This window comes from Ranitomeya imitator, chromosome 3 (genome assembly GCF_032444005.1).
Source record: "Ranitomeya imitator isolate aRanImi1 chromosome 3, aRanImi1.pri, whole genome shotgun sequence".
Classification (NCBI taxonomy): Eukaryota; Metazoa; Chordata; class Amphibia; order Anura; family Dendrobatidae; genus Ranitomeya; species Ranitomeya imitator.
The window spans coordinates 489,758,991-489,785,512 of record NC_091284.1 but is presented as its reverse complement, the minus strand read 5'-3'; the positions used below and the strand labels follow the sequence as shown (position 1 = coordinate 489,785,512).

The window sequence follows — 26,522 nt, the reverse complement described above, 5'->3', positions numbered from 1 at the left end:
AGCGTATAGGGAAGGACGTAGAGATACATGTGCAGGAAAACATTTTTTTGTTATCTTTAACAGGAGCAGAAAGGATGAGGGACTGCATGGCCTGTGATTTTATTTCAGAAAAGATTACAAGTTAACAAAAAAAATAAATGAATAAAACTTAAAAAAGGTCAGAAAAATATTGGAAAGGAGCACATTATAAATTTGAGAAAATCAGGGATTACAAACCTTAAAGGCCATGAACTTATGATATGGCTTTGGCGCCCAAGCATAGACTTCCACTGAACTCTTTAAAGCAATTACCAAAAACTTGATGCGTTCATATTTTACTAAAGTAAAAGAAAAACAGGAAATATTAAACTAGAAAACATTTAGCCACTATAAGGATTAGGTCATTCTTCTGAAAGAAAGTACTCAATATTACTTGTGGGTTGGCCAGTACTGAAGCATTAGTACAGCGTGCGCACGTATACTACATATATGCTGTGTGCCTTCTAATCTCATTGTGCCAATATCTGCTCAGACCACTTCCTAGAGCACTGCCCTCCCCCCAAAGTACAACGTTTCCTTAACATACACAAGTTCTAATAAATGATTCATCTTTGAACTAACATTGTGGACCTCTCCTCAGAAGAAGTAAAAATGTGCTGGATCTTTAGAGTTGCCAAGAATCTTTAGATCATTTGTCTCAGAAACTGTCTGTCCTTGGACTACATCTGGCACTGATGCTCATTTGTATTCAGGTAGATGGAGTTAAAAGCAAAACCAGACACAAGTCATGGACATATTTCATTCTAATTACGAAGAATTGTGCATGCTCTGAGGTGCAGTTTCTCTTCAAATATAATGCCCATGTCACAATTCATTCTTGTAGAACCCCTATCTATTCCCATTCCAGCATTTTTGGTTATTTCAGCATTTGTTAGCCATCAGTGAAGTATGTTCAATGTGTGCATGAAAAAAAAAAAAAAAAAGAAGACGACTTACAACATAAAATCTTGGGCCGCTCCAGTCGGGTCCCACGCCTGCATCATGTAACCACAGCTCTTTCTTGTTGCCATACAAGCGTACAGTTATCGTATATACTCGAGTATAAGCCGACCGAGTATAAGCCGACCCCCTAATTTTGCCACAAAAAACTGGGAAAACTTATTGGCTCGAGTATAAGCCTAGGGTAGGAAATGCAGCAGCTACCGGTAAATGTCAAAAGTAAAAATAGATACCAATAAAAGTAAAATTAATTGAGTCATCAGTAGGTTACGTGTTTGAATCAGGAGCCCCTTATAATGCTCCATAGAGTTCATGATGGGCCCCATAAGATGCTCCATATTAAAATATGCCCCCATATAATGCTGCATAAAAGGTTAATGATGGCCCCATAAGATGCTCCATAGAATATTATGCCCCATATAATACTGCACAAAGTTGATGGCCCCATAAGATGCTCCACAGAGTAATATGCCGCTGCGATTACAAAAAAAAAAAAAAAAAAAAAAAAAAAAAAGACACTCACCTCTCTTCGCTGGGGTTGTCAGGTGTCGGTATCCTGAGCCGGCGGCGAAACCGGCGCGCTATGGGGTCCAGGTGCAGGAGTCGCCACTTGCTCAGGACACCGGGCACTTGCAATATTCACCTATCCCCGTTCCACTGCCACGCGCAGCTGTGTCTTCCGGGTCTCTGCAGTGACTGATCAGGCAGAGGGCACGCATTAAACACGTCATCGTGCCCTCTTTCCTGAACGTCACAGCCAGAGGACGCGGAAGACAGGGCCCGGCGTTGGACCGGGGACAGGTGAATATCTCATGGCTCACCCTCCCCTGTCATACTCACCTCCTCCTGGCATGGTCCTTGCTTCTCCGATGGTCTCTGGCGCCGGCAGGCTGTTCCTGTGTTCAGCGGTCACCTGGTACCGCTCATTAAAGTAATGAACATACACAAGTTCTAATAAATGATTCATCTTTGAACTAACATTGTGGACCTCTCCTCAGAAGAAGTAAAAATGTGCTGGATCTTTAGAGTTGCCAAGAATCTTTAGATCATTTGTCTCAGAAACTGTCTGTCCTTGGACTACATCTGGCACTGATGCTCATTTGTATTCAGGTAGATGGAGTTAAAAGCAAAACCAGACACAAGTCATGGACATATTTCAATCTAATTACGAAGAATTGTGCATGCTCTGAGGTGCAGTTTCTCTTCAAATATAATGCCCATGTCACAATTCATTCTTGTAGAACCCCTATCTATTCCCATTCCAGCATTTTTGGTTATTTCAGCATTTGTTAGCCATCAGTGAAGTATGTTCAATGTGTGCATGAAAAAAAAAAAAAAGAAGACGACTTACAACATAAAATCTTGGGCCGCTCCAGTCGGGTCCCACGCCTGCATCATGTAACCACAGCTCTTTCTTGTTGCCATACAAGCGTACAGTTATCGTATATACTCGAGTATAAGCCGACCCGAGTATAAGCCGACCGAGTATACGCCGACCCCCTAATTTTGCCACAAAAAACTGGGAAAACTTATTGGCTCGAGTATAAGCCTAGGGTAGGAAATGCAGCAGCTACCGGTAAATGTCAAAAGTAAAAATAGATACCAATAAAAGTAAAATTAATTGAGTCATCAGTAGGTTACGTGTTTGAATCAGGAGCCCCTTATAATGCTCCATAGAGTTCATGATGGGCCCCATAAGATGCTCCATATTAAAATATGCCCCCATATAATGCTGCATAAAAGGTTAATGATGGCCCCATAAGATGCTCCATAGAATATTATGCCCCATATAATACTGCACAAAGTTGATGGCCCCATAAGATGCTCCACAGAGTAATATGCCGCTGCGATTACAAAAAAAAAAAAAAAAAAAGACATACTCACCTCTCTTCGCTGGGGTTGTCAGGTGTCGGTATCCTGAGCCGGCGGCGAAACCGGCGCGCTATGGGGTCCAGGTGCAGGAGTCGCCACTTGCTCAGGACACCGGGCACTTGCAATATTCACCTATCCCCGTTCCACTGCCACGCGCAGCTGTGTCATCCGGGTCTCTGCAGTGACTGATCAGGCAGAGGGCACGCATTAAACACGTCATCGTGCCCTCTTTCCTGAACGTCACAGCCAGAGGACGCGGAAGACAGGGCCCGGCGTTCGACCGGGGACAGGTGAATATCTCATGGCTCACCCTCCCCTGTCATACTCACCTCCTCCTGGCATGGTCCTTGCTTCTCCGATGGTCTCTGGCGCCGGCAGCCTGTTCCTGTGTTCAGCGGTCACCTTGTACCGCTCATTAAAGTAATGAATATGCGCTCCACGCCTATCAGAGTGGAGTCGCGTCCATATTCATTACTTTAATGAGTGGTACCACGTGACTGCTGAACACAAGAAGAGCTGCGGGCGCCAGAGACCATCAGAGAAGCAGGGAATCTCAGCTTATACTCGAGTATATATGGTAATTCCTCTCAATGTCAACTCTATGAGAGCCTTAGACTAACAATGAGAAAGTGTATTCTGGCACCCCGGGTGTGTGGTGACAGCTGGTAACAATTATGGTCATATGATGCAAAAGATGACCAGAGCAGTGCTGGAAATGGCAGAAGACGAGGAACGAATAAGAATTTTATTTAACATATGTTACAGATGGCTAACAAATGAAAAAAAAAAACTCAGCTAGAGGGGGGACTTCAAGTTTTAGGCTGCAGTCACCATCAATTTATTATTATTATTATTATTATTATTATTATTATTATTAATTTATATAGCGCTATTAATTCCATGGTGTTGTACATGAGAAAGGGGTTACGTACAGAGTTATAGATATCGTTTACAGTAAACAAACTTACAATGACAGACTGGTACAGAGAGGAGAGGACCCTGTCCTTGCGGGCTTACATTCTATGGGGTAATGGGGAAGAGACAGAAGGTCGGGGGTGCGGCAGCTCTAGTGGTGGTGACGCGGCAGAATGGTTATTGCAGGCTGTAGGCTTTCCTGAAGAGATGGGTTTTCAGGTTCCGGTCTGAAGGATCGGAGGGTGGTGGATAATCGGACGTGTTGAGCATGGAATTCCAGAGGATGGGGGATATTCGGGAGAAATCTTGGAGGCGGTTGTGTGAGGAACGAATAAGTGTGGAGGAGAGTAGGAGGTCTTGGGAGGATCGTAGATTACGTGAGGGAAGATATTGGGAGATTAGTTCATAAATATAGGGAGGAGACAGGTTGTGGATGGCTTTGTAGATCAGTGTTAGTAGTTTGAACTGGATTCGTTGAGGAATTGGGAGCCAGTGGAGGGATTTGCAGAGGAGAGAAACAGGGAAGTAGCGAGGAGAGAGGTGGATTAGCCGGGCAGCAGAGTTGAAGACACAGAGCGGGGAGGCCACAGAGGAGAATGTTACAGTAGTCGAGGCGGGAGATGATGATGAGGGCATGCACAAGAGTTTTAGTAGATTGTGGGCTGAGGAAGGGATGGATTCTGGCAATATTTTTGAGTTGGAGGCGACCGGAGGTGGCAAGAGTTTGGACATGCGGTTTAAAGGACAGGGTAGAGTCGAGAGTTACCCCGAGGCAGCGGATTTCAGGTGCAGGAGAGAGCGTGATGCAGTTTACCATAATAGACAGATCAGGTAGAGGGGATAAGCGAGATGGGGGAAAGATGATGAGTTCGATTTTGTCTACATTGAGTTTTAGGAAGCGAGAGGTGAAGAAGGAGGATATGGCTGATAGAGACTCCTGGATTCTGGACAGCAGAGAGGTGACATCTGGGCCAGAGAGGTAGATCTGAGTGTTGTCCGCATACTGGTGGTACTGGAAGCCATGGGACTTTATGAGTTGTCCTAGGCCAAGGGTATAGATGGAAAAAAGTAGGGGCCCTAGGACAGCGCCTTGAGGAACTCTAACAGAGAGAGGGCAGGATGAGGAGGTAGTGTGGAAGTGGGAAACGCTAAATGTGCAATCGGAAAGGTATGAGGCAATCCAGGACAGGGCAAGGTCTTTGATTTAAATTTAGACCCCTGTGCTCTCATGTGTCAGCACAGTATCATTCCTGCACTTAATGTGGAGGAGTGTGCAATGTTCCCCTCCCTGCCCCTGCAAAATCTACAGGGTGTTTTCTCCTCATATATCCTTTTGTATAGCTTGTCCAGTATCCTTTCCAGTCAACACTTTCCTCCCTTTCTCACCAGCCATGTATAAACTATTACCCCTTTCCTGGACATAATAGGGAGTGAACCGCAGACATTTACAGACATTTAGACGGGAGCAGTGTGCAGTCTGATCTATTTTAGAAACAGTAGCTCTATTAATAATAGAAGACTAACTGGAAAGTTGCTTAATTCTGCATTAAAGGGAACCTGTCAGCAGGATTGTGCACAGTAACCTACAGTGTCAGGTCAACGCTGTTATACTAATTACAATGATACCTTGGTTGATGGTGGCGCTCTGCTTATTCATCTGTATGGGCGGCATATGACAGGTCACTGATACCTCACTGACCTGCCCCCTATTTTACATACTGAATATAATATGTATTGAAAAGAAAAAAAAATGTTCTCAAAATGCCGCAGGCCACACAGCAGCATCTATAAGATCACCGATAGATGGTACTGCGCAGGAGCGGCCGGTACCATTTTTTAGAATTTTTTTTTCTTCCGGATAAATGTATATGACTAAATAAAACAATTTAATGCATATTATAGATGCGATCATGCTGCAGCGCAGGCACCTTCTTGCTGAATGTGATTTTTTTTCAATACATATTATATTCAGTATGAAAATAGGGGGCAGGTCAGTGAGGGATCAGTGACCTGTCATAAGCCATACTGATGAATAAGGCTAGGTTCACATTGCGTTAGTGGGTGTCCGCTAATGGAATCTGTTACATGGCGCAATTGTCGCAATTAACGCTATGTAACAGATCCGTTAGCACGCTCATTGAATGCAATGTGCTAACGGATCGCTAACGCATCGCTAACGTATGCCATTTTGGCATACGTCAGCGATGTCCCGTTATTTTTGGACGGACCTCGAACGCTGCTTGCAGCGTTCAGGGTCCGTTCTTCACTAGCGCAGATCGGGCATCTGCGCTAGCGGGATTGCCAAACGCGATCCCTTTTTGGACATTGTGTTAGCGCATTCCGTTAGCGTATCCGCTAAACGGATTGCACTAACGCAATGTGAACCTAGCCTAAGCAGAACACCACCATCAACCAAGGTACTATTGTAATCAGTAGAACGTTACCAACCTCACCCTGTCGGTTGCACAACGCAATACTGCTCACAGGATCCCTGTAAATGGACAATTAAAAAAATAATTCAGTACAAAGATGTTCATAAAATTTAAACTTTTCAATATTAAAAGAAAAAAAAACATGAGAAAACTTGAAATATATCGCTAAAATATGCAAAGCATATTTGAGTTAAATTCATAGTTAACTATAAAACATATGGCCTGACAGGGAAGAGACTCATGCTTAAAGGGAACCCGTCACTTTCTACATGGAGACCTAACTGAGGACACCACATAATAATAATAATTTTATTTTATATAGCACCAACATATTCCACAGCACTTTATAATTAGGCGGGGACATAGTTTAGGGAAGGAGAAGCTGAGCAGAATGATCTACAGGTTTGTTGGAAAGTATTCAGTATCACCTGCAATGTATTCATAGAGATCCTAGGTGATCAGATGTATACTACAATGGGTTGTCCTACTCTGTGATTGACAGCTATCTCTGTGTTCAGTCATATAGGGAAGACAGTCAATCACCGAACAGAACCGCCCACTGAACTCCTATGCATAAAAACACCAGGGATTCCAAAGGGTTAAATGTATGTTGTACTAAACTTTCCCTAGAAAAATGTGTATCAATTTGACCAGCGACGTCTGCTCTATAAGATCTTGCCTACAGATCAGATATTAGCAACATGACAGATTCCCTTTAATCTAGGCTAAAGAGATCCATTGTAAAAAGTTTTTGCAGAATATGAACATTATAAGTGAATCACTTCTGAATGTTCAAGAACCATATGAAAGGACTCCTTGTATACCTACCAACTTTGTAGTGCACACAACCCTCCAAATCGCCAACAGTTGTCCAGCCTTGTTTCTTCTCAACCTCTGGGTCATTGTGGAGAATTTTGTTTCTTAACCAAGACAAGTAATACACTCGCAACTTGTTCTTCTTTCCTGTTAAAAATAAAGTGCACAACACTTAATGTAAAATAAATCTAGGCATTAAGGATGACTTGACAACTATTTTTCAGAAGAATAACTTGCCATGACGTTTTGAAACACTACAAATTATATGATTTTTCTTGTGGCATTTTTCCTTACTCGGCTGTCAACGCCATAGCTATATAGAATACATTTTTCTTTAACGCAGCTCAGATGGTTCTTGCATGGCTCATAGTTAAAAGGATTTTCATATAATTTTTATATTTTTTGTTTTTTCAGTCCACAGACTTACAATTGCAAAAAAAAATAAAAATCTAAAAAATAAATGCCATTTATTCTTCACAACTCCAGCACTTCCTCTCCGCCCCTACCCTTGGCTTTTCTTCTATTTGGCACAATGTGGGGTCCCTTCGAGCAGTGCTTCTTCAGGAGACACAGCTAAATATTCCTTACTAAAATAAAAAAGCCTTTTACAATGGACTTAAGGTACCTTCACACATAACGATATCGTTAACGATATCGTTGCTTTTTGTGACGTAGCAACGATATCGTTAAGGAAATCGTTATGTGTGACAGTGACCAACGATCAGGCCCCTGCTGGGAGATCGTTGGTCGCTGAACAAAGTCCAGAACTTTATTTCGTCGCTGGATCTCCCGTGGACATCGCTGGATCGGCGTGTGTGACACTGATCCAGCGATGTCTTCACTGGTAACCAGGGTAAACATCGGGTAACTAAGCGCAGGGCCGCGCTTAGTAACCCGATGTTTACCCTGGTTACCAGCGTAAAAGTAAAAAAAAAAAAAAAACACTACATACTTACCTTCAGCTGTCTGTCCCCGGCGCTGTGCTCTGCACCCCTCCTGTACTGGCTGTGAGCGTCGGTCAGACGGAAAGCAGAGCGGTGACGTCACCGCTCTGCTTTCCGGCCGCTGTGCTCACAGCCAGTACAGGAGGAGTGCAGAGAAGCAGAGCGCCGGGGACAGACAGCGGTAGGTAAGTATGTAGTGTTTGTTTTTTTTTACTTTTACGCTGGTAACCAGGGTAAACATCGGGTTACTAAGCGCGGCCCTGCGCTTAGTAACCCGATGTTTACCCTGGTTACCCGGGGACTTCAGGATCGTTGGTCGCTGGAGAGCTGTCTGTGTGACAGCTCTCCAGCGACCAAACAGCGACGCTGCAGCGATCCGGATCGTTGTCGGTATCGCTGCAGCGTCGCTTAATGTGAAGGGGCCTTTAAACTCCATGCTGCACTTATAAAAAGCACAGCATGACAATACTGCAAATAAACCTAGAGGCAAGCCCTTTAGAGCAGGGAAGCACCACCTGCGACCCAGGGGCTTCAGGTGGCCCAGAAATCCATTCTGTGCAGTTCCTAACCATTTGGACAGAAACATGCTTGTCTGATAGGTTAGGTGTATGAGAACATCCACACAGAAGAGTAATGGCAGCAGCTAAGGAGCCAGGACTGGCAAGCACTGGTGGTGCGTGGCGTAAACATCTCTGGAAGTCTCATACATCAGAAGAATGGGGTCTCTGGACCATTCTAGAAAGGTGCATTAGACAGGTGGCCTTCCGGGTCAGTGCTCGCTCCACTGTAGTCTGACTCATTAGGTAGTAAGCAAAGTATCTATGATCTATTCTCGGAAGCCGTGTGCATACATGACCTCTTACTCTTTAGGGCCTATTCACAGAGGAATTTAAGAGAATTTGGAAGTGTACTATACTGCAAATCCACATAAAAATATTAACCTGTAAAAACGCTTTGTATTAGTTTCTCTGCAAACTGTTGAGGATAGTGTGTGCGCTATAGGAGTTCTTCCCCATTACAATCAGTTTAAAAACTATTTGACACTTTTTTATGTGGATTTAGGAGCAGAATCTATTTCTAAATAGAAGGCAATAGCCCCTTCGTTTTTAGTGTAGTCCCCAAGATTGGTTCAGTATGACAATGGGGTCCTTGGACCCAAAAAGGTTGTGCACCTCTGCTTTAGAGGGTCTAAGTATCAGAGATCGAGAATCTGCAAGGAGTTTGTATGTTCTCCCCATGTTTGCTTGGAGTTCCCATGGGTGCTATGGCTTCCTCCCACACTCCAAAAAGACATATTTGATAGAGAATATGGTTTGAGAGTTCCAATGGGGACAGTGATGATTAGGTCTGTAAAGCTCAATTAATGGTGCCATATACGCACATAAAATAAATAAAAATATGGGCCATAAAATTAAAGTCATGTATTAAGTATAGAAAATCATTAATAGATCCAACAAATCCACTAAAACGCCTAACAAAAATTAAAGCAAACCTGTCATCAGAAAAAAATACAGAAAATACAGAGCGGCGGCAGTAACCTTGCCCCCGTCCCTGACTGACACTGGCTCAGCTTTATGGCCAGCTGTCAGTCAAGGCCGGAGACGGAATTACCGCCACTGCTCGTGATGACTGGACAGGCACCCACGCCTCCCAGTGGCTGAATAAAGTTTATTTTCTCCAAGCAGCGTTCTGATAAATGCGGGCGCCGGGCAGGTTAGTAACGCTATTAACCGTCAGATTAACAGCATTTGTTTTTTTCTGGTGACAGGTTCCCTTTAAAACGGTCACTACATTGGCTCATTTACCCCAGTTCCAGCAAGTCTGCATATGACTCTACCTTTACCTGATATTGTAACCAGGACATTTAAACCCTCAAGGACATCCATTTGCTGAAATCGCCTTCTGTTGATGAGGGGATAAACTTTTCCCTGACCACTTCGGTCTAAGAGCATTAATCCACTTTCAGTGCCAACCAATAGATTTACACCTGTGAGAGGGAATAAAAAAAAAATAAAAAAAATGAGTAAAGCATTATAATTTGTGTCAGGTCCCTAAAAACATCACAATGATACAAAATACATAATTATTTAAAAACAAGAATTATTCCTATTTAATTGGTTATGGAATCATTTTGTGCATTCAACAGAGACCAACTTAACTCAAAAAGAGAAAAAAAAAAAAGAAAGTATGAGAACATTTGAAATATTAGCTGTTTGGTTACCACAGACATTTATGCATTTTCTATTGTTAGAAATAATTTTGTAAGCATAGTATATAACTGGCACAATAAATTGCCTTTTACTACGTTACGAAAAAAAAAATTTCTGAAAAGGGGGCATTCTCAAGAGGTCTTTTGGGCAGCTCAGAGCTATGCTGTCTCCCTACAGCAGTGGTCCCCAACTCCAGGCCTCAAGGGCCGCCAACAGTGCAGGTTTTCAGGATATCCTTAGTATTGCACAGGGGTTGGAATCATCACCTGTGCAGATGATCACATTACCACCGATGCAATACTAAAGAAATCCTGAAAACCTGCACTGTTGGCGGCCCTCGAGGCCTGGAGTTGGGGACCTCTGCCCTACAGTCTCCTCACTTCCAGGTTTTTGGTGGGATGGGCACTCAGAGACAGCTCTGGTGAGTGGTAGAGCTGTAGTATCAGCAGAATTATAAAGCTCAGCACAAGTTCTGCTCTAACACATCCAGTTATCAATGGTTTGTTCTGGAGTGTACACTGATAATATACAGGCATATAAAAATAACAGGGCACACAGCTCTGGACAGTGAGAGCCGTGATTAAGAGAACTACTCTGGGAGAAGAGATGTTGGCTGCTGGCGATTTAGCAAGATTTATAACAGAACCTTGTCAGGAGCCGAGTGTGAGGGAGGTGAGCAGATAACTGCTGTATACAAATCAATGGGTTAGAGAGAGCTGGGATGTTAGGGGCTAATTAGCTAATTTTTCTCCTGGAATGTAACTACATCACACACTTGGCCAGGGCTGGACAGACTGGTGCCAGAGCTCGATGGAAACCAGCTGTACACAATGAAAAATAAAAGCAGTCATTGCAGGAGACTAATAAATATAAAAAGCAAGTCAACTGCAACTACTCAATTAAAGCACTCTAATAATAGAAGAATACCTCTAACTCAACTATAGGTACAGTATACTAAAAAGTGATCAATCTACTGCACTTAGCTTGGAGCTTGTCAGTCAAGAAAGTACAAGGACAAAGAACTGAAAATATAATGTTCCATAGTAAACGAACCATATCTAGCAAAACAGAGCTCCATTTCCCATGAAGGTGTGTATACTGTATGTCTGACAGGTTTTACTTGATTAATATAGCAGTAAGACAGTCTCATTTCATTTTTGTTCTTAAAAAAAAAAAAAAAAATCTGCTACCTGTAACTTAGAGTGATATTTTACTATAATGAAGTCACATCTATGTATTTACACCTAGGGGAGTCACAAAAAATGAATTTGACAACAATAGTAAATAATGTTTTGTTGTACATTTGGGCCTCATCAAGAGCATATCTAATATGATATATTCTCATGGGAGGATTAAAGGGAACCTGTCACCCCCAAAATCGATGGTGAGGTAAGCTCACCGTCATCAGGGGCTTATCTACAGCATTCTAGAATGTTGTAGATAAGCCCCCGATGTATCCTGAAAGATGAGAAAAAGAGGTTAGATTATACTCACCCAGGGGCGTTCCCGGTCCGGTGGGTGTCGCGGTCCGGTCCGGCGCCTCCCATCTTCATCAGATGATGTCCTCTTCTGGTCTTCACGCTCCAGCTCCGGCGTACTTTGTCTGTCCTGTTGAGGGCAGAGCAAAGTACTGCAGTGCGCAGGCGCTGGGCCTCTCTGACCTTTCCCGGCGCCTGCGCACTGCAGTACTTTGCTCTGCCCTCAACAGGACAGACAAAGTACGCCTGCGCCGGAGCATGAAGACCAGAAGAGGACGTCATCCTATGAAGATGGGAGGCACTGGACCGCGACGCCCATCGGATCGGACCGCCCGCCCAGGTGAGTAGAATCTAACCTCTTTTTCTCATCTTTTAGGATATATCGGGGGCTTATCTACAGCATTACAGAATGTTGTAGATAAGCCCCTGATGCCGGTGGGCTTAGTTCTCCCTCGATTTTGGGGGTGACAGGTTCCCTTTAAAAGTAACCTTTTCTCAAAATTTTGCTTGCGAGTGAAAAAGTCAAACTGGTTTGCCTAGCTCTGCAGAACCATTAGTGAAGCATCAAGCTTCAATGTATTTGGAGTCACGTGCAGCTGAATGTCAACATGCAGAGGAAGGTGCTTGTTATGCATTTCATATCGGCAAAACTAGAATTTATTAGTTTGTTCTAAAATGCATGAGCTACAATATAGAAAAGCAACATTTTGGTTGCAGAAACTCTAATATCAATCTATATTATATTGCACTTGCTATACTATCTATCTATATATATATATTTTGCCTTTACACAGTAGCTCACCCCATAGCGCTGCACAAAGAATTTCAGAGTTAAATCTCTTCTTGTATTTGCGAATCTCAGGCGTATCACTCTGTGGCCTTGTGTTTGTGGGATTAACATTAACAACGGATCCTTTCCTTGTGGGATCCTGCCTCATAGCATCTGGCCTCAGCGCTTCACTGGAAAATCCCACTAAAATAAAATTAGTATTTTTAAGGTTAGCTTCCAGTGTGCGCATGTATGTACCTGAAAGATATAAGCAATCACATGTTCAATGACAAAACCTTATCATTTCATTTCTTATTACACTGCACACAGCAAGCAGGGTGGAGAGGCAGATGGCACTACAAGGCGTGGGGGAAACACAGGGCCCTAGGTATATGTACACTGTCAACACAGACAATCCAGAAGGTTTACATTAGGGAGCTCTGAAGTTTAGTGAACAGGGTTGGGTATATAATCTGTGACTACAGCTGTAAGACACGGATAAATATGACCCACAAATTTAGCATGCTGGACATCCCATCTGAATATTTGGGTTTAAAAAAAAAAACAAGAAGAAAAGAGAAACTAAGCTCTGCATGCAGTGAAGTATCAAACCTTTATTGAAAAGGTGGCCAGCAACGCACAGGATGTAGAAATGAAGGTTAGATTCAGTTTTATCATACCATGGTCAACAACACCACAAATAAAATACATATTGGGCCATAGCATAATGACCATCCAAAAGTGAAGGAAAGGAAAACAGCAGATGTGTAGAATAAACGCTTTCTCGGAGATTAATCCCAGCTCACAGTGTCTCCCCTGCACTGCTGGTACAGGTTGAGGTGGTCAGGCTACACTAGTGGAATACAGACCTATGTAAATGTGGGACATTCATGAGCACTGTAAAGTTGTTAGAAGCAAGGAAGCAGTTAGCGTGGAGCACAAGAAACATACACTCTTGTTTACACATGCCCAAGCTTACAAAATGAGAGCAAAGCAAATCTGATTGATACAGAGAATGGTCTTCTTAAGGAAGCAAAGTTACTGTAGCCTTCCTAAGTCAGAAGGAAGAATGATTTAAGAACACTCCTATTTGTCTTTAGCATGTTAACTTGTTCAACTCATTCCTCCTCTGTGTAAAATGAAGCACTAGCATCCCCTTTCCTACTACTATGAGGGTACCTACCCACTGATGTAACAGTTGTTCCACTGGACGGAGAAATCTGGAGTAAGCGAGGATCAATAAAAGGTGTAAATGAGGAAGAAGATTTGTGTTTCTGAAGAGTGTTACTTGCGGACTGGGTCTGCAAGGAAAAATACGTGAAAAGTCAGAAAACAAATACAGCAAGAACAAAAAAGTAATCATACTGAACACCCTTCAGATGTCGGACATGGGAGCAGAGGGCGGCACATTGGCTACACCAAATTACAAGTATGATGGAAAATTACATTATGAAATATGTACGCGTGTTCCATACATTTGTAGTGTCCATCTACTTAATCTCACAAAGAAAATATTGTAAGCGAAAATATTATGGCAAAAAATTATTTCAATTCAAATTGATAATTCACCAACTAGTTTCGGAAGAGTCATCATTATGCACTACTGAGCTAATAGGGAAAACATACTATCCCCTCACAAAACAACACCATTTTCAGACTTATTATACCTAAGGAAACAACTTCCAAGTTTCTACGTTAACCATTTTGATTGATAAAGCTTGCAATACAGGACAAGCACAGGGGGTTTATAGAAAGCGTGTAATGCAAATGGAAAGCTAAAAGAAACGACTTTAGCAAATTGTGGGGAAAAAATATAGCTCAAATTCAACGCATATTGCTAAGCAAACTGCTCTATAACAATACACACGTTACAGGAGAGAATGGTAATATCTGCTAACCGCCAGCCACACTGCATGACTGCAGGGACAACGTGCATTCTGACACAGGGACAGGCCATGTCAGAACTACTCCTGCCTATTGTTATACAATATAGAAAAAAGTGGAACGTCATCTGAACACCCTTTGCAAAATTACCATTTAAAAAGGAATGTGCCAGCAGGAAATGACCTACAGTTAAGATGTTGTGCTTTTATGTTAAATTGATTTTTTTTTTACATTGATATTTTATTTTTCATATAATAATCCATATTAAACCTAAGAAAACAGGCAGTTTTCACACTGGTCACTGGATCTAACTTGGATTTATACTTTATTATTCAGGAAATCCCCATGACATTAGCAGCACTAGACTGACCGAGATCTTATCTTTTGTACTGAAGCATCTAATGAGCATGTGCAAAGGTCACTGTGAAAGCAGCAGTGGAGAAATCACCTATTGCGATCCTGTGTACAGAGCGGTCATTGTTATCCGGCCTGCACTCCCGGTAGCCAGTGTGCAGATTGCAACTTTTCTCAGTTTTCTCTAATACAGATTGTAATATGAAATAAAAACACAATTTAAAAAATTCCAAAATAAAAAAAGTGAACATTTTCTGATGTCACATTGGAGAATTTTTCACCAGACTTGCTAGCCCATTGAAGAGCATTTTTTAAAATAAAAATGACTATTTGATCTGCTGCAGATCTAACTGTTCTTTGCATGGTGAGCTCTGTATAACCCTGCCCATATCACCGATTAGCAGCGTTCTGTGTATGCTGAGCATAGGCAGAAAGCTGCCAATCAGTGGTTGGGTTATAAAGAGCTCAGCTTATAAATGAGGAGGATTACATGAACGCCGCTTTACTAGTCCTCTAGTGATAATATCCTGCTGATAAAACCATGATATTGGCAAAACTACAGCAAACAGCCCAGTAAGTCATATCACTGGAAGTAGGGTCTATGTTCCTACATTATGCTGCTCTCCGTTTAGGTGGCAAAAACCTAACAACAGGTTCCCTTTAAAAGATTTGTCACTTATTTTTTATTTAACAATTAGGAAAAGTAAGATTGGTGGTGGTGGGGGGAGAGAGTCTAAGATCCATATTATTTGGAGCTGTCATTCATGGATGGATTACAGCATGGAAAATAAAATGTAAATGTATATTGGGTAAATAGAAAGACCATCTTTAAAGTGGCTTTGTCATCACAGTATGACTTGTCAAACCAAGCACAGGAACTTAGTGCACCCTTGGCGTTGCCAATTCAGTGCACCGTCCCCCTATCTTCCTTCTTTGATTGACCGTCCTAGTTGTAAAATGTCAGCGATAAACAAGGGTTTGTGAAGGTGCACGAGAGGAGGCATGAGACCTGTTGTCTTGTAGTGATAATCTCTTGCTCATAAAACAGTAATTGTATTGGAACAGCAAAACACAGCTCAAACCGTGACATCGCTGTAATCAGGATCTCTGCGCCTACATTATGGTGCTCTCTGATTACATAGCAAAAACCTGCTGACAGATTCCCTTTAATGTGATCCTCATAGATATAGAAGACGACCAGCTGAGTGCAGCACTTTTCTAAAAGTGAACGGAGCAGCGGTGTAATTGATCGACTTTGCTTCATTCACACAAGGCTTTTCAGAGCCCCATTTCTTGGGACCAGGAAGTTATCCCTTACCTCATGTACAGGTCCTTCTCAAAAAATTAGCATATAGTGTTAAATTTCATTATTTACCATAATGTAATGATTACAATTAAACTTTCATATATTATAGATTCATTATCCACCAACTGAAATTTGTCAGGTCTTTTATTGTTTTAATACTGATGATTTTGGCATACAACTCCTGATAACCCAAAAAACCTGTCTCAATAAATTAGCATATCAAGAAAAGGTTCTCTAAACGACCTATTACCCTAATCTTCTGAATCAACTAATTAACTCTAAACACATGCAAAAGATACCTGAGGCTTTTATAAACTCCCTGCCTGGTTCATTACTCAAAACCCCCATCATGGGTAAGACTAGCGACCTGACAGATGTCAAGAAGGCCATCATTGACACCCTCAAGCAAGAGGGTAAGACCCAGAAAGAAATTTCTCAACAAATAGGCTGTTCCCAGAGTGCTGTATCAAGGCACCTCAATGGTAAGTCTGTTGGAAGGAAACAATGTGGCAGAAAACGCTGTACAACGAGAAGAGGAGACCGGACCCTGAGGAAGATTGTGGAGAAGGACCGATTCCAGACCTTGGGGAACCTGAGGAAGCAGTGGACTGAGTCTGGTGCGGAAACATCCAGAGCCACCGTGCACAGGCGTGTGCAGGAAATGGGCTACAGGTGCCGCATTCCCCAGGTAAAGCCACTTTTGAACCATAAACAGCGGCAGAGGCGCCTGACCTGGGCTACAGAGAAGCAGCACTGGACTGTTGCTAAGTGGTCCCAAGTACTTTTTTCTGATGAAAGCAAATTTTGCATGTCATTCGGAAATCAAGGTGCCAGAGTCTGGAGGAAGACTGGGGAGAAGGAAATGCCAAAATGCCTGAAGTCCAGTGTCAAGTACCCACAGTCAGTGATGGTGTGGGGTGCCATGTCAGCTGCTGGTGTTGGTCCACTGTGTTTCATCAAGGGCAGGGTCAATGCAGCTAGCTATCAGGAGATTTTGGAGCACTTCATGCTTCCATCGGCTGAAATGCTTTATGGAGATGAAGATTTCATTTTTCAGCACGACCTGGCACCTGCTCACAGTGCCAAAACCACTGGTAAATGGTTTACTGACCATGGTATTACTGTGCTCAATTGGCCTGCCAACTCTCCTGACCTGAACCCCATAGAGAATCTGTGGGATATTGTGAAGAGAAAGTTGAGAGACGCAAGACCCAACACTCTGGATGAGCTTAAGGCCGCTATTGAAGCATCCTGGGCCTCCATAACATCTCAGCAGTGTCACAGGCTGATTGCCTCCATGCCACGCCGCATTGAAGCAGTCATTTCTGCCAAAGGATTCCCGACCAAGTATTGAGTGCATAACTGAACATTATTATTTGATGGTTTTTTTGTTTGTTATTAAAAAACACTTTTATTTGATTGGATGGGTGAAATATGCTAATTTATTGAGACAGGTTTTTTGGGTTATCAGGAGTTGTATGCCAAAATCATCAGTATTAAAACAATAAAAGACCTGACAAATTTCAGTTGGTGGATAATGAATCTATAATATATGAAAGTTTAATTGTAATCATTACATTATGGTAAATAATGAAATTTAACACTATATGCTAATTTTTTGAGAAGGACCTGTATAGGGGATGACTTCCAAACCTCTTTATAATAGTACTCCGTTTTTTGTTATTTACTGCAATCTGTCATTAGTCCCCCTTTATATAGATTTCAGTGTCATTCATAAAAGTCAAGGTATACTGACAATTAAGTCATATATGTTCACATGGTGACCTCCTGAGCATTACATGGCTTTATGTTCCCCTCGGGGTGTCTGCATATCAGGAACCAGAACTTTCGGTATGATGAAACTGCATGCAATGTTCTACCTTCTCTCCATGTTGATGAGAATTTGATGAGGATTATTACACAGCTAATGGAACGCCTTTATAATATAGAAGATGAGGGCTCATCCTTCTGACTGTATACTGATCTATTAACGCATTAAAGGGAAGTATAGAGGAGAGAACAACCCCTGTTAGCACAGCAGACAGATGGTACTGGCTCTACATTCTGTGTAATGCTGATGCATCATGGGATTCATAGCAGAGCATCCAGGAGAAAGAAGCAGAGTGAAATATGACATTCTAGTGGTGTCTGAAGTGCACAATGTATAAGAAACAGGGCTATGGAGTCGGTGTCCTGGAAATTGAGGAGTCGGAGGTTTGGCTTTCCGACTCCACAGCCCTGCTAAGAAGTGCAGAGTGGGATTGGGCAGTCACGTGGGGAGTGCAGGGATACAAAAATAAAACCCAGAGTGCTTCATTAAGCTACATAGTGAAATGTCAAGTTACTTCTGTTCTGCGTACTCCAGCCCAAAGAAATCCACATTCCCTAATAGTGTAAAGAGTAGCTATGAAGGACACACAAATCAATATGATACACACAGGATAACGCAGGTACATATGAGGGAAAGTAGTGGGTGACAGAGCCGGGATAACTGCTGTCACTTCCCATGATCCTTTAGTGTAGCAATGTATACTTATTGAACAATAAGACATGCAGATGATGGTGCAACCCGTGAACAGAATGGTGATGTTAAGTTGTGTATGGACGAATAATCTAGGGTGGCATTATTCAGAAGCTCATGACCAGATTTTGCGTTCCCATCCACTGTGGGATTTATGCCTCCTGACCAAAGCAGCCAGCTAGTGTCAGACATACCTCATTAGCAGTTAACTTGTCCTGGGGTGTCTGTGGGGACATGGTGGGTGTCGGTTGACTTGAGGATGGGGAAGAGGTGGTGGAGGAGGAATGGCTTTGCTGTAACAGATCTGGCAAGAGGTGAATGCGCCCGGCAAAGCCATTGCTCTCAAGTTGATTGGCACGCTTTTTGTCAACTGTACTCTGTAGAAAAAACAGGCACGCTTGTCTTGTTCAAGTGCTGCTTAAGTACATACTATCCCTGGAAAATTCTACACGTTGGACTACAATAACCGATTGTGGGGGAGGCAGCTATAGATGCCAAGTAACTTCATGTCTTGAGGCCAGTCAGTATGAAGGGGTTTTGATTTTTTTTTTAAATACCATATCCTTTTTGCCTTGTATATTTGGCAAGGATGGTCTCAATTTTAAGATAATTTTTTTATTAATGCAATCGTCAAAGTGGCCTTTCAGACCATAAAAGAGATCTACCAAAGCTACCCTTGAGCAAACTGCTGGACCACCAAGTATGAAGTCAGAAATCCAATTTATAAACTTTGTATTTTCTGAAGCAAAAGCTTAATATTGTGTCACACATTTTATGCACCAATTAAAATGTTAGTGTTTTAGACAAATCACTCTAGTTATGGGGATCACCCCACTGTTTACTTTAAACATTAAGGGGGGAAAAATAAATCACAAAGGGTCTTATCTGTGCCTATGGTCGTAAAAAGGGTCTGCACAGTCTTCTGGTTCAGAAAACCACTGGTTTATTAGATTAGTAGTGTCTGTGGCAGAGCATGCAGAAAGCAGCAAATTAATGGGACTTCATCTATGTATTGCACATGCAAAGAAACAAAAAGTAATCTGCCATAAGGTATGGGGGCTGAGAACATAAATGAGATGCAGGAAAATGAACAGCATGAATGGATGAGTTGGTTATGTTCAAGTTACTGGTTCGTTCATACCTGTCGGACGATTAAAGTGCCTTCTTTGGAAGGAGTCATGGCAGGTTCGCTCTCAACATCATCATGGACAATCATCGTTTTTACAGATTCCGTTTCTCCATTACTTAAATTTAAAGAGGACCTATGCATTGAAAAAAAAACAAAAAAAAACAAAAACAAATGTGTATAAAAAGTTCTTAAAACTATTGTGACAAGCGAGGCCAGAAGCAGTATGAGGGCCTGCAAGTCGTACATCGCTCTGGCATCCTCAGGGCCGGAGGTTGATTCATCTGCTCCTTCTTGCTCCATGTCATCATCCTCCTCATCTGTGGTACCAGATTCTTCACTGGATGAAGAATAGTCTGTGACTTTATGCAGCGGCCGCACATCTTCCACAGCACGAAGTTCTTTTGCCAAAGCAGTGAGATCCTTTTATAGAAAAATAGGGAGACAACAAAAAAAATGAATGATAACCATAGCTTTCAATCATAATTGAGTTTCCTACAGCAAAAATATAATCTACACAAAAAGGCTCCTAAAACAAACAGGAGCTGAAAAAAAAATATTGAACATGTGCCTATTACACCAAATCATGGAGAAAAAAAAACAAAACAAAAAAAAACGCTTTCCATTGTTTGGGTTTTTATTTTTGAATAAGTGCTGCAGCTTATTTTATTTTGGAAAGCTCTTTCTCAACCCCCCTAGTTATGTCACAACTAGAGTTGAGCGAATATGTTCTGAAATATTGTTACTCGAACATATTCGGTCATTTCTACTCCCATTGATTCCAATGTCATTCGGCTGTGTTTGGAGGCAAATATTGTTTTTGCAATATTCGCCGATCATAATCTGAACCGAATTTTTAAAAATTCGCTCAACTCTATTCCCAACCACAGGCGAGATGCAGCTGCTACTACTCCACTGATATTTTGGTAGGAAAAACCTTAAAGTGTTTAATTGAAAAGGGCTCAGAGAGATCAGACTTCTATTAATGTTTTCAAAAGGATTTTTGGCCGGCCAGGCAATTAGCAGATACAAAATATCAGATTGCACTTACCACTTCTCCCTGAATAAGCCCATTCAGATTAGAATGCAATAAAAAAAATAAACCAAAAAAGACAAAAAATGGGGGACAAAATATTAGTGGCAACAAACACAAAGATGTTTAAAAGAAAATAATAAGCAAGCATCCACACGTGTATGATTAAAGAAGTATCCCTAGATTAGGACTACATCATGAAGGATATTTATAATGAACAGTATGCCATAAATATCGATCAATGAGGTTCCCAGAGGTGGGACCTACATCTATGTAATAACACAAGTTCACAGATTGGTGAATTCATCAGATACTCTAACGTCAAAGGCCATGAACAAACACCTCCTCTCTACTATAGTCTAAGGGAGGTATCTAAAGTAAGGGGTGGAAGCAAAAGGTCAAAAAAATTAGGGGCACCATGAATTGACAAGTTGGGAAGGGCCTCAAGAAATTTTGATAAGATATTGCTGGGACTGTTACAACTGTCTTTATAGTAATCCCAAATTCAGACATGCAGAGATGCTCTTTGTGACCTACAGAACAAAAGTTGAAGGGTATGTTTACACGTGGCGATTCTGCAGAGGTTTTTATGGTGTTTTTTTTTTTCAGGTAGCATTGAGAGTTCAGAAATCTCATGCACATGCAGCCTGAATTTGAGCACTGCAGTGTTTGTGAAAATCTGATGCATGTCAATTCTTCCATTTTTTATTTTAAATCATTTTTTTAATTGAAAATTTTTAAATTTAGGACAATTACAGACAAAAAAAACAGGATTTTTGGTTGCTTACCGTAAAATCTGTTTCTTGAAGCCTCCATTGCGGGACACAGGAACCATGGGTGTATGCTGCTGCCACTAGGAGGCTGACACTATGCAAATAAAAAAGTTAGCTCCTCCTCTGCAGTGTACACCCCACCGACTGGCATTATACTCTTCAGTTAGTGAGAAAGCAGTAGGAGATAATGAAACAAGGTTGGAAAACCATAACCACAAACTTGAGAACTGTAACGTGAGAACAGTCATAGAACAGATAACAACAGAAAACATTGGGAGGGAGCTGTGTCCCCCAATGGAGGCTTCAAGAAACAGATTTTACGGTAAGCAACCAAAAATCCTGTTTTCTTTATCGCCTCTCATTGGGGGACACAGAAACCATGGGACGTCCCAAAGCAGTCCCAAGGGCGGGAAAAAACAGACTTCCATCAGGTCAGAGGACTCACCACTGCCGCCTGCAGGATCCTTCTGCCTAGGCTGGCGTCCGCCGATGCATAGGTATGGACCTTGTAAAATTTGGCGAACGTGTGGATGGAAGACCAAGTTGCCGCTTTGCAAAGCTGTAGGGCGGAAGCCCTGTGGTGCACCGCCCAGGAGGCGCCGACGGCCCGGGTAGAGTGAGCCTTAATCCCAGGAGGGGGCACTCTGTTCTTGACCCGGTAAGCCTTCAAAATTGCCATTCTGATCCATCGAGCAATAGTCGCTTTAGAAGCCGACTGGCCTCTGCGCGTGCCATCAGGAATGACGAAAAACGAATCCGTCTTCCGGAAAGAGGATGTTCTATCCAGATAAATCCTCACTGCCCTGACGAGGTCCAGCTTGTTCAACGATCGCTCCAGAGGATGAGTCGGAGCTGGACAAAAGGAAGGTAGAACGATGTCCTCGTTGAGGTGGAAGGTGGAAACCACCTTAGGAAGAAAAGAAGGTGGGGGTCGGAAAACCACCTTGTCCTGGTGAATGACCAAAAACGGAGGGCGGCAAGACAGTGCCGCCAGCTCGGAAACGCGGCGAATGGATGTGATGGCCACCAGAAAGGCCACCTTCCAAGATAACACTGATAGAGGAATCTCCCTAAGAGGCTCAAAGGGAGAAACCTTCAAAACGTCCAGTACTAGGTTTAGGTCCCATGCCTCCACAGGGGCCCTGTACGGCGGGACGGCGTGGGCTACCCCCTGAAAGAAGGTCTTAACCTGTGGCCGAGAGGCCAAGGACTTCTGAAAGAGGATGGAAAGCGCAGAGACCTGGCCCTTCAGGGAACTAAGAGCCAGGCCCGAATCCAGCCCTGCCTGAAGGAAGGCCAAAAGAGAAGGCAGGGAAAAAACCATAGGCGGAACGCGGTTGGACTCGCACCAACGGAAGTAGGCCTTCCAGGTGCGGTAGTAGATCCTGGAAGACGAAGGCTTCCGAGCCTGAATCATGGTGTGAATCACCCGGTCCGAAAGGCCGGACGCTCTTAGAACCGCGGTCTCAACAGCCACGCCGTTAAACTGAGCGACCGAGAATTCGGGTGGCAGATCGGACCCTGGGACAGCAGGTCGGGCCTGTCTGGAAGGCTCCAGGGAGCGTCCGCGAGAAGGTTGACGAGCTCCGCGAACCAAGCTCTCCTGGGCCAATCCGCGGCGATCAGGATGACCGGCACCCCTTCCGCTTTGATCTTCTTCAACAGCTTGGGCAGTAATGGAAGAGGTGGGAACAGGTAGGGCAGCTCAAACTGTGACCAAGGAATGGCCAGAGCATCGACGCCCACTGCGAGAGGATCGCGTGACCTGGAGACGAATTGCGGAACCTTCCTGTTGATTCGAGACGCCGTGAGATCCACATCCGGAGTTCCCCATCAAAGACAAATCTGATGGAAGACCTCCGGATGCAGGGACCATTCCCCTGCCGCGAGACCCTCGCGGCTGAGGAAGTCGGCGGCACAGTTTTCCACGCCGGGGATATGCACCGCGGATATCACCGGAACCGTTGCCTCTGCCCAAAGGAGGATCTTGGATACCTCGGCAAGGGCCAGGGAGCTCCGAGTCCCCCCCTGATGGTTGACATATGCCACAGCCGTGGCGTTGTCCGTCTGGATCCGGACTGGAAGGCCCCTGAGGATCCTTTCCCAATGACGGAGGGACAGAAAGATGGCCCGAATTTCGAGGACGTTGATCGGCAGAGCAGATTCCTGCGGCGACCAACGGCCCTGAACCGTCAGGTGGCGAAAAACCGCACCCCAGCCGATCAAGCTGGCATCCGTTGTCACCACCTGCCAGTGAACCGGAAGGAAGGACCTGCCCTGGGAGATGAGAGGAGACGTCAGCCACCAGTTGAGAGACCGCTTGACCCGAAAGGAGAGTCTGATCGGCCGATCCAGGGAGAAGACCGACCTGTCCCACTGAGACAGAATGGCTTGCTGAAGGGGTCGAGAATGGAATTGGGTGAAGGGAATCGCTTCCAAGGTAGCTACCATCCTCCCCAGAACCTTCATGGCCGATCGGAGGGAGGGAGGCCGAGGACCCTGGAGCAAGAGTATGTCCCGACAAAGGGTGGATCTCTTGTCCTTGGGAAGGAAGACTCTGGACTGACGAGTGTCGAAGAGCATGCCCAGAAAGATGATGCGCTGAGAAGGAATAAGGCAGGACTTCTTCCGGTTGACCAGCCATCCGAAACGGGAAAAGGTGTCGAGGACAATGGACAAGCTTTCGCGGGCCTGAGCAAAGGACGGAGCCTTGATGAGGATCTCGTCGAGGTATGGAAACAGGACCAAGCCTCTGACTCTCAAAATGGCCATCAGCGCCGCCATGATTTTCGTGAACACCCTTGGCGCGGTTGCGAGACCGAACGGCAGGGCGACGAACTGAAAATGATCTTGTTGCACTGCGAAGCGCAGGAAACGGTGATGTCCGGGAAATATTGGAACATGTAGGTAGGCGTCCTGGATATCTATAGAGCATAGAAATTCCTGAGCCTCCATGGAAGCAATTACTGAACGAAGGGATTCCATCCTGAAGTGTCTCAGGCGGACCCTCCTGTTCAGCAATTTGAGGTCCAGAATGGGACGAACCTTGCCGTCTTTTTTCGGTACCACAAAGAGGTTCGAGTAGAAACCCGTGTACCGTTCCTTTTCTGGGACGGGAACAATTACCCCGGATTTGAGCAGAGAAGCGATGGCTGCGAAGAAGCCCGGAACCAGAGCGGGATCTTTTGGAGGACGAGATTGGAAGAAACGATCTCTGGGTCGGGAGGCGAACTCTATTTTGTATCCCGAGGATACAACTTCCCTGACCCATGCATCCTCTACTGCGGAAATCCAGATGTCCCTGAAACGGAGAAGACGGCCCCCCAACCTGGGAGTTGGGCTGGAGTCTTGCCGAGAGTCATGCGGAAGTGGATCTTCCAGTCCTGGGCCTGGACGATCTACCCTGGGAATAGCGAGGACGCCAGGACGGAGTGGGCCTGAAGGACACCGCCTTCTTCTCTTGACGTGCCTGTGGCCTCTGTTGCTGCTGGGAAAAAGAGTTTGATGCAGCGAAGCGACGAAAAGGCCGAAACGAGCGAAACTGCAGTCTAGGAGGAGGGCGACGAGGCTTAGCCTGGGGGAGAAGGGAACTTGTGCCCCCAGTGGCGTCCTTAATGATCTGGTCCAGCTGGGAACCAAAGAGACGAGAGCCCTGGAAGGGCAGACTAGTGAGGGACTTTTTGGAGGACAAGTCCGCCTGCCAGGCCTTGAGCCAAACGGTCTGGCGGATGGCAACGGCATTGCTGGAAGCCTGAGCCGCACAGGACGCGACATCCAGGGAGGCGGAAACCAGGTATTCGCCAGCGTGGGAAATCTGGTTGGAAAGTTCCGCTAATTGCGCGGGAGGAGCCCCGTCCAGGATACCTCGCCGTAGATCCTTGGCCCATTTTGAGATGGATTTTGAAGCCCAAGTGGAAGCAAAGGCTGGGCATAGCGCTGCTGAGGCCGCTTCAAAGGCAGATTTCGCAAAGGATTCTATAACTCTGTCGTTAGAATCCTTCAGAGACGCTCCGCCGGACAGTGGAAGCACCGTGTTGGTGGACAGCCTGGAAACAGGGGGATCCACCGAGGGAGAGACCGTCCAATTGGCGGTAAGATCTGGTGAAAAAGGATATAACACCCCCAGGCGTTTTCCCCTCTGAAAACGTCTGGTCGGATTCTCTCTCTCTCTGGCCAGGATTTCCTCGAATTCAGGATGAGGAGCGAAAAATTTTGAAGGTGGTTTGGCCCGTCTAAACGAAACCGCCTGATCTGCGGGTTCCGTAGAGGGATCCTTAATGCCACAGGTTTGGTTTATAGCCCGAATGAGGTTCTGGACCGACTCACTCATGGTGGCGATTTGGCTAGGATCCAGCTCCGAAATCTCCTCTGAGGGCGCATCAGATAAAGCCTCGCCTGACTCAGCGGAGGAGGATCGGTGCGACACCAACCGCGGGGGGGGGGCCGGGCGGCGAGATGGAACACGAAGAGGACTCAGACCGACGTTCCTGTCTGGACCTTTTGTAGCTTGGCAAGGAGGTCTCGGGTGGCGGTTCCTGCGACCCGCTGGCCACGGCAGGGGTAACCGATCCAGCGCGGACACCAAGGTTTGAGATACCCGTGTTAAATCAGCCACCGATTGGGACAGAGAGGCGGCCCAGCCTGGGATGGGGGGATCACTCTCGGGCGGAACGGCCGGGGGATCCTGGGCAGTGGGAACAATCGGGTTGCTGCAGGACTGACACAGCGGGGAGGACTGACCTGAGGGAAGTTTGCTGTTACAGGACGAACATGCAAAGTACGTGACTAAGGCAGAAGAAGAAGAAGTAGGGGGGCGAGAGCGGCCCCCTTTAGACGACATTTTGAGAGATCCCTGAAGATGCCAGTGGGTTAGGGGACAGTGGGGCAGAGAAGGGTGTCAGTCTGCAGTGCAGCTACTCACGGACCCGGTCCTGGAAGATGTCCCACTTGTCCTCGGTGGAGAAATCCCCTGAGGTGCTGTATACTGCAATGCTGAGCCCACAGAGGATGCGGGCGAAGGAGCGTGGCGCGCTGCGTGAGGCACTTCAAGGGCTGCTGCTGCTGCTGTGGTGTGAAGCGATGCTCACACCAGACAAGTGTCCCACGAGGAA

General features: G+C 44.6%; 1 protein-coding gene across 11 annotated transcripts in view; it reads right to left on the bottom strand.

Annotated features, from left to right (window-relative positions):
* Positions 1–26,522, bottom strand: part of MAP4K4 (mitogen-activated protein kinase kinase kinase kinase 4) — a 192,700-nt gene that overhangs the window by 6,612 nt on the left and 159,566 nt on the right. For 4 of the 11 annotated variants that reach the window (XM_069757606.1, XM_069757611.1, XM_069757609.1 and 1 more), the window contains 8 exons: positions 19,853–20,028; positions 19,621–19,741; positions 18,674–18,856; positions 13,598–13,715; positions 12,448–12,672; positions 9,801–9,944; positions 7,026–7,160; positions 217–317 (listed from right to left, as the gene is read on the bottom strand). In XM_069757606.1, the coding sequence (XP_069613707.1) occupies positions 217–317; positions 7,026–7,160; positions 9,801–9,944; positions 12,448–12,672; positions 13,598–13,715; positions 18,674–18,856; positions 19,621–19,741; positions 19,853–20,028 (1,203 nt within the window). The remainder of the gene's footprint in view (positions 1–216; positions 318–7,025; positions 7,161–9,800; positions 9,945–12,447; positions 12,673–13,597; positions 13,716–18,673; positions 18,857–19,620; positions 19,742–19,852; positions 20,029–26,522) is intronic. The other 7 variants (XM_069757608.1, XM_069757613.1, XM_069757616.1 and 4 more) reach the window with 3 other exon arrangements.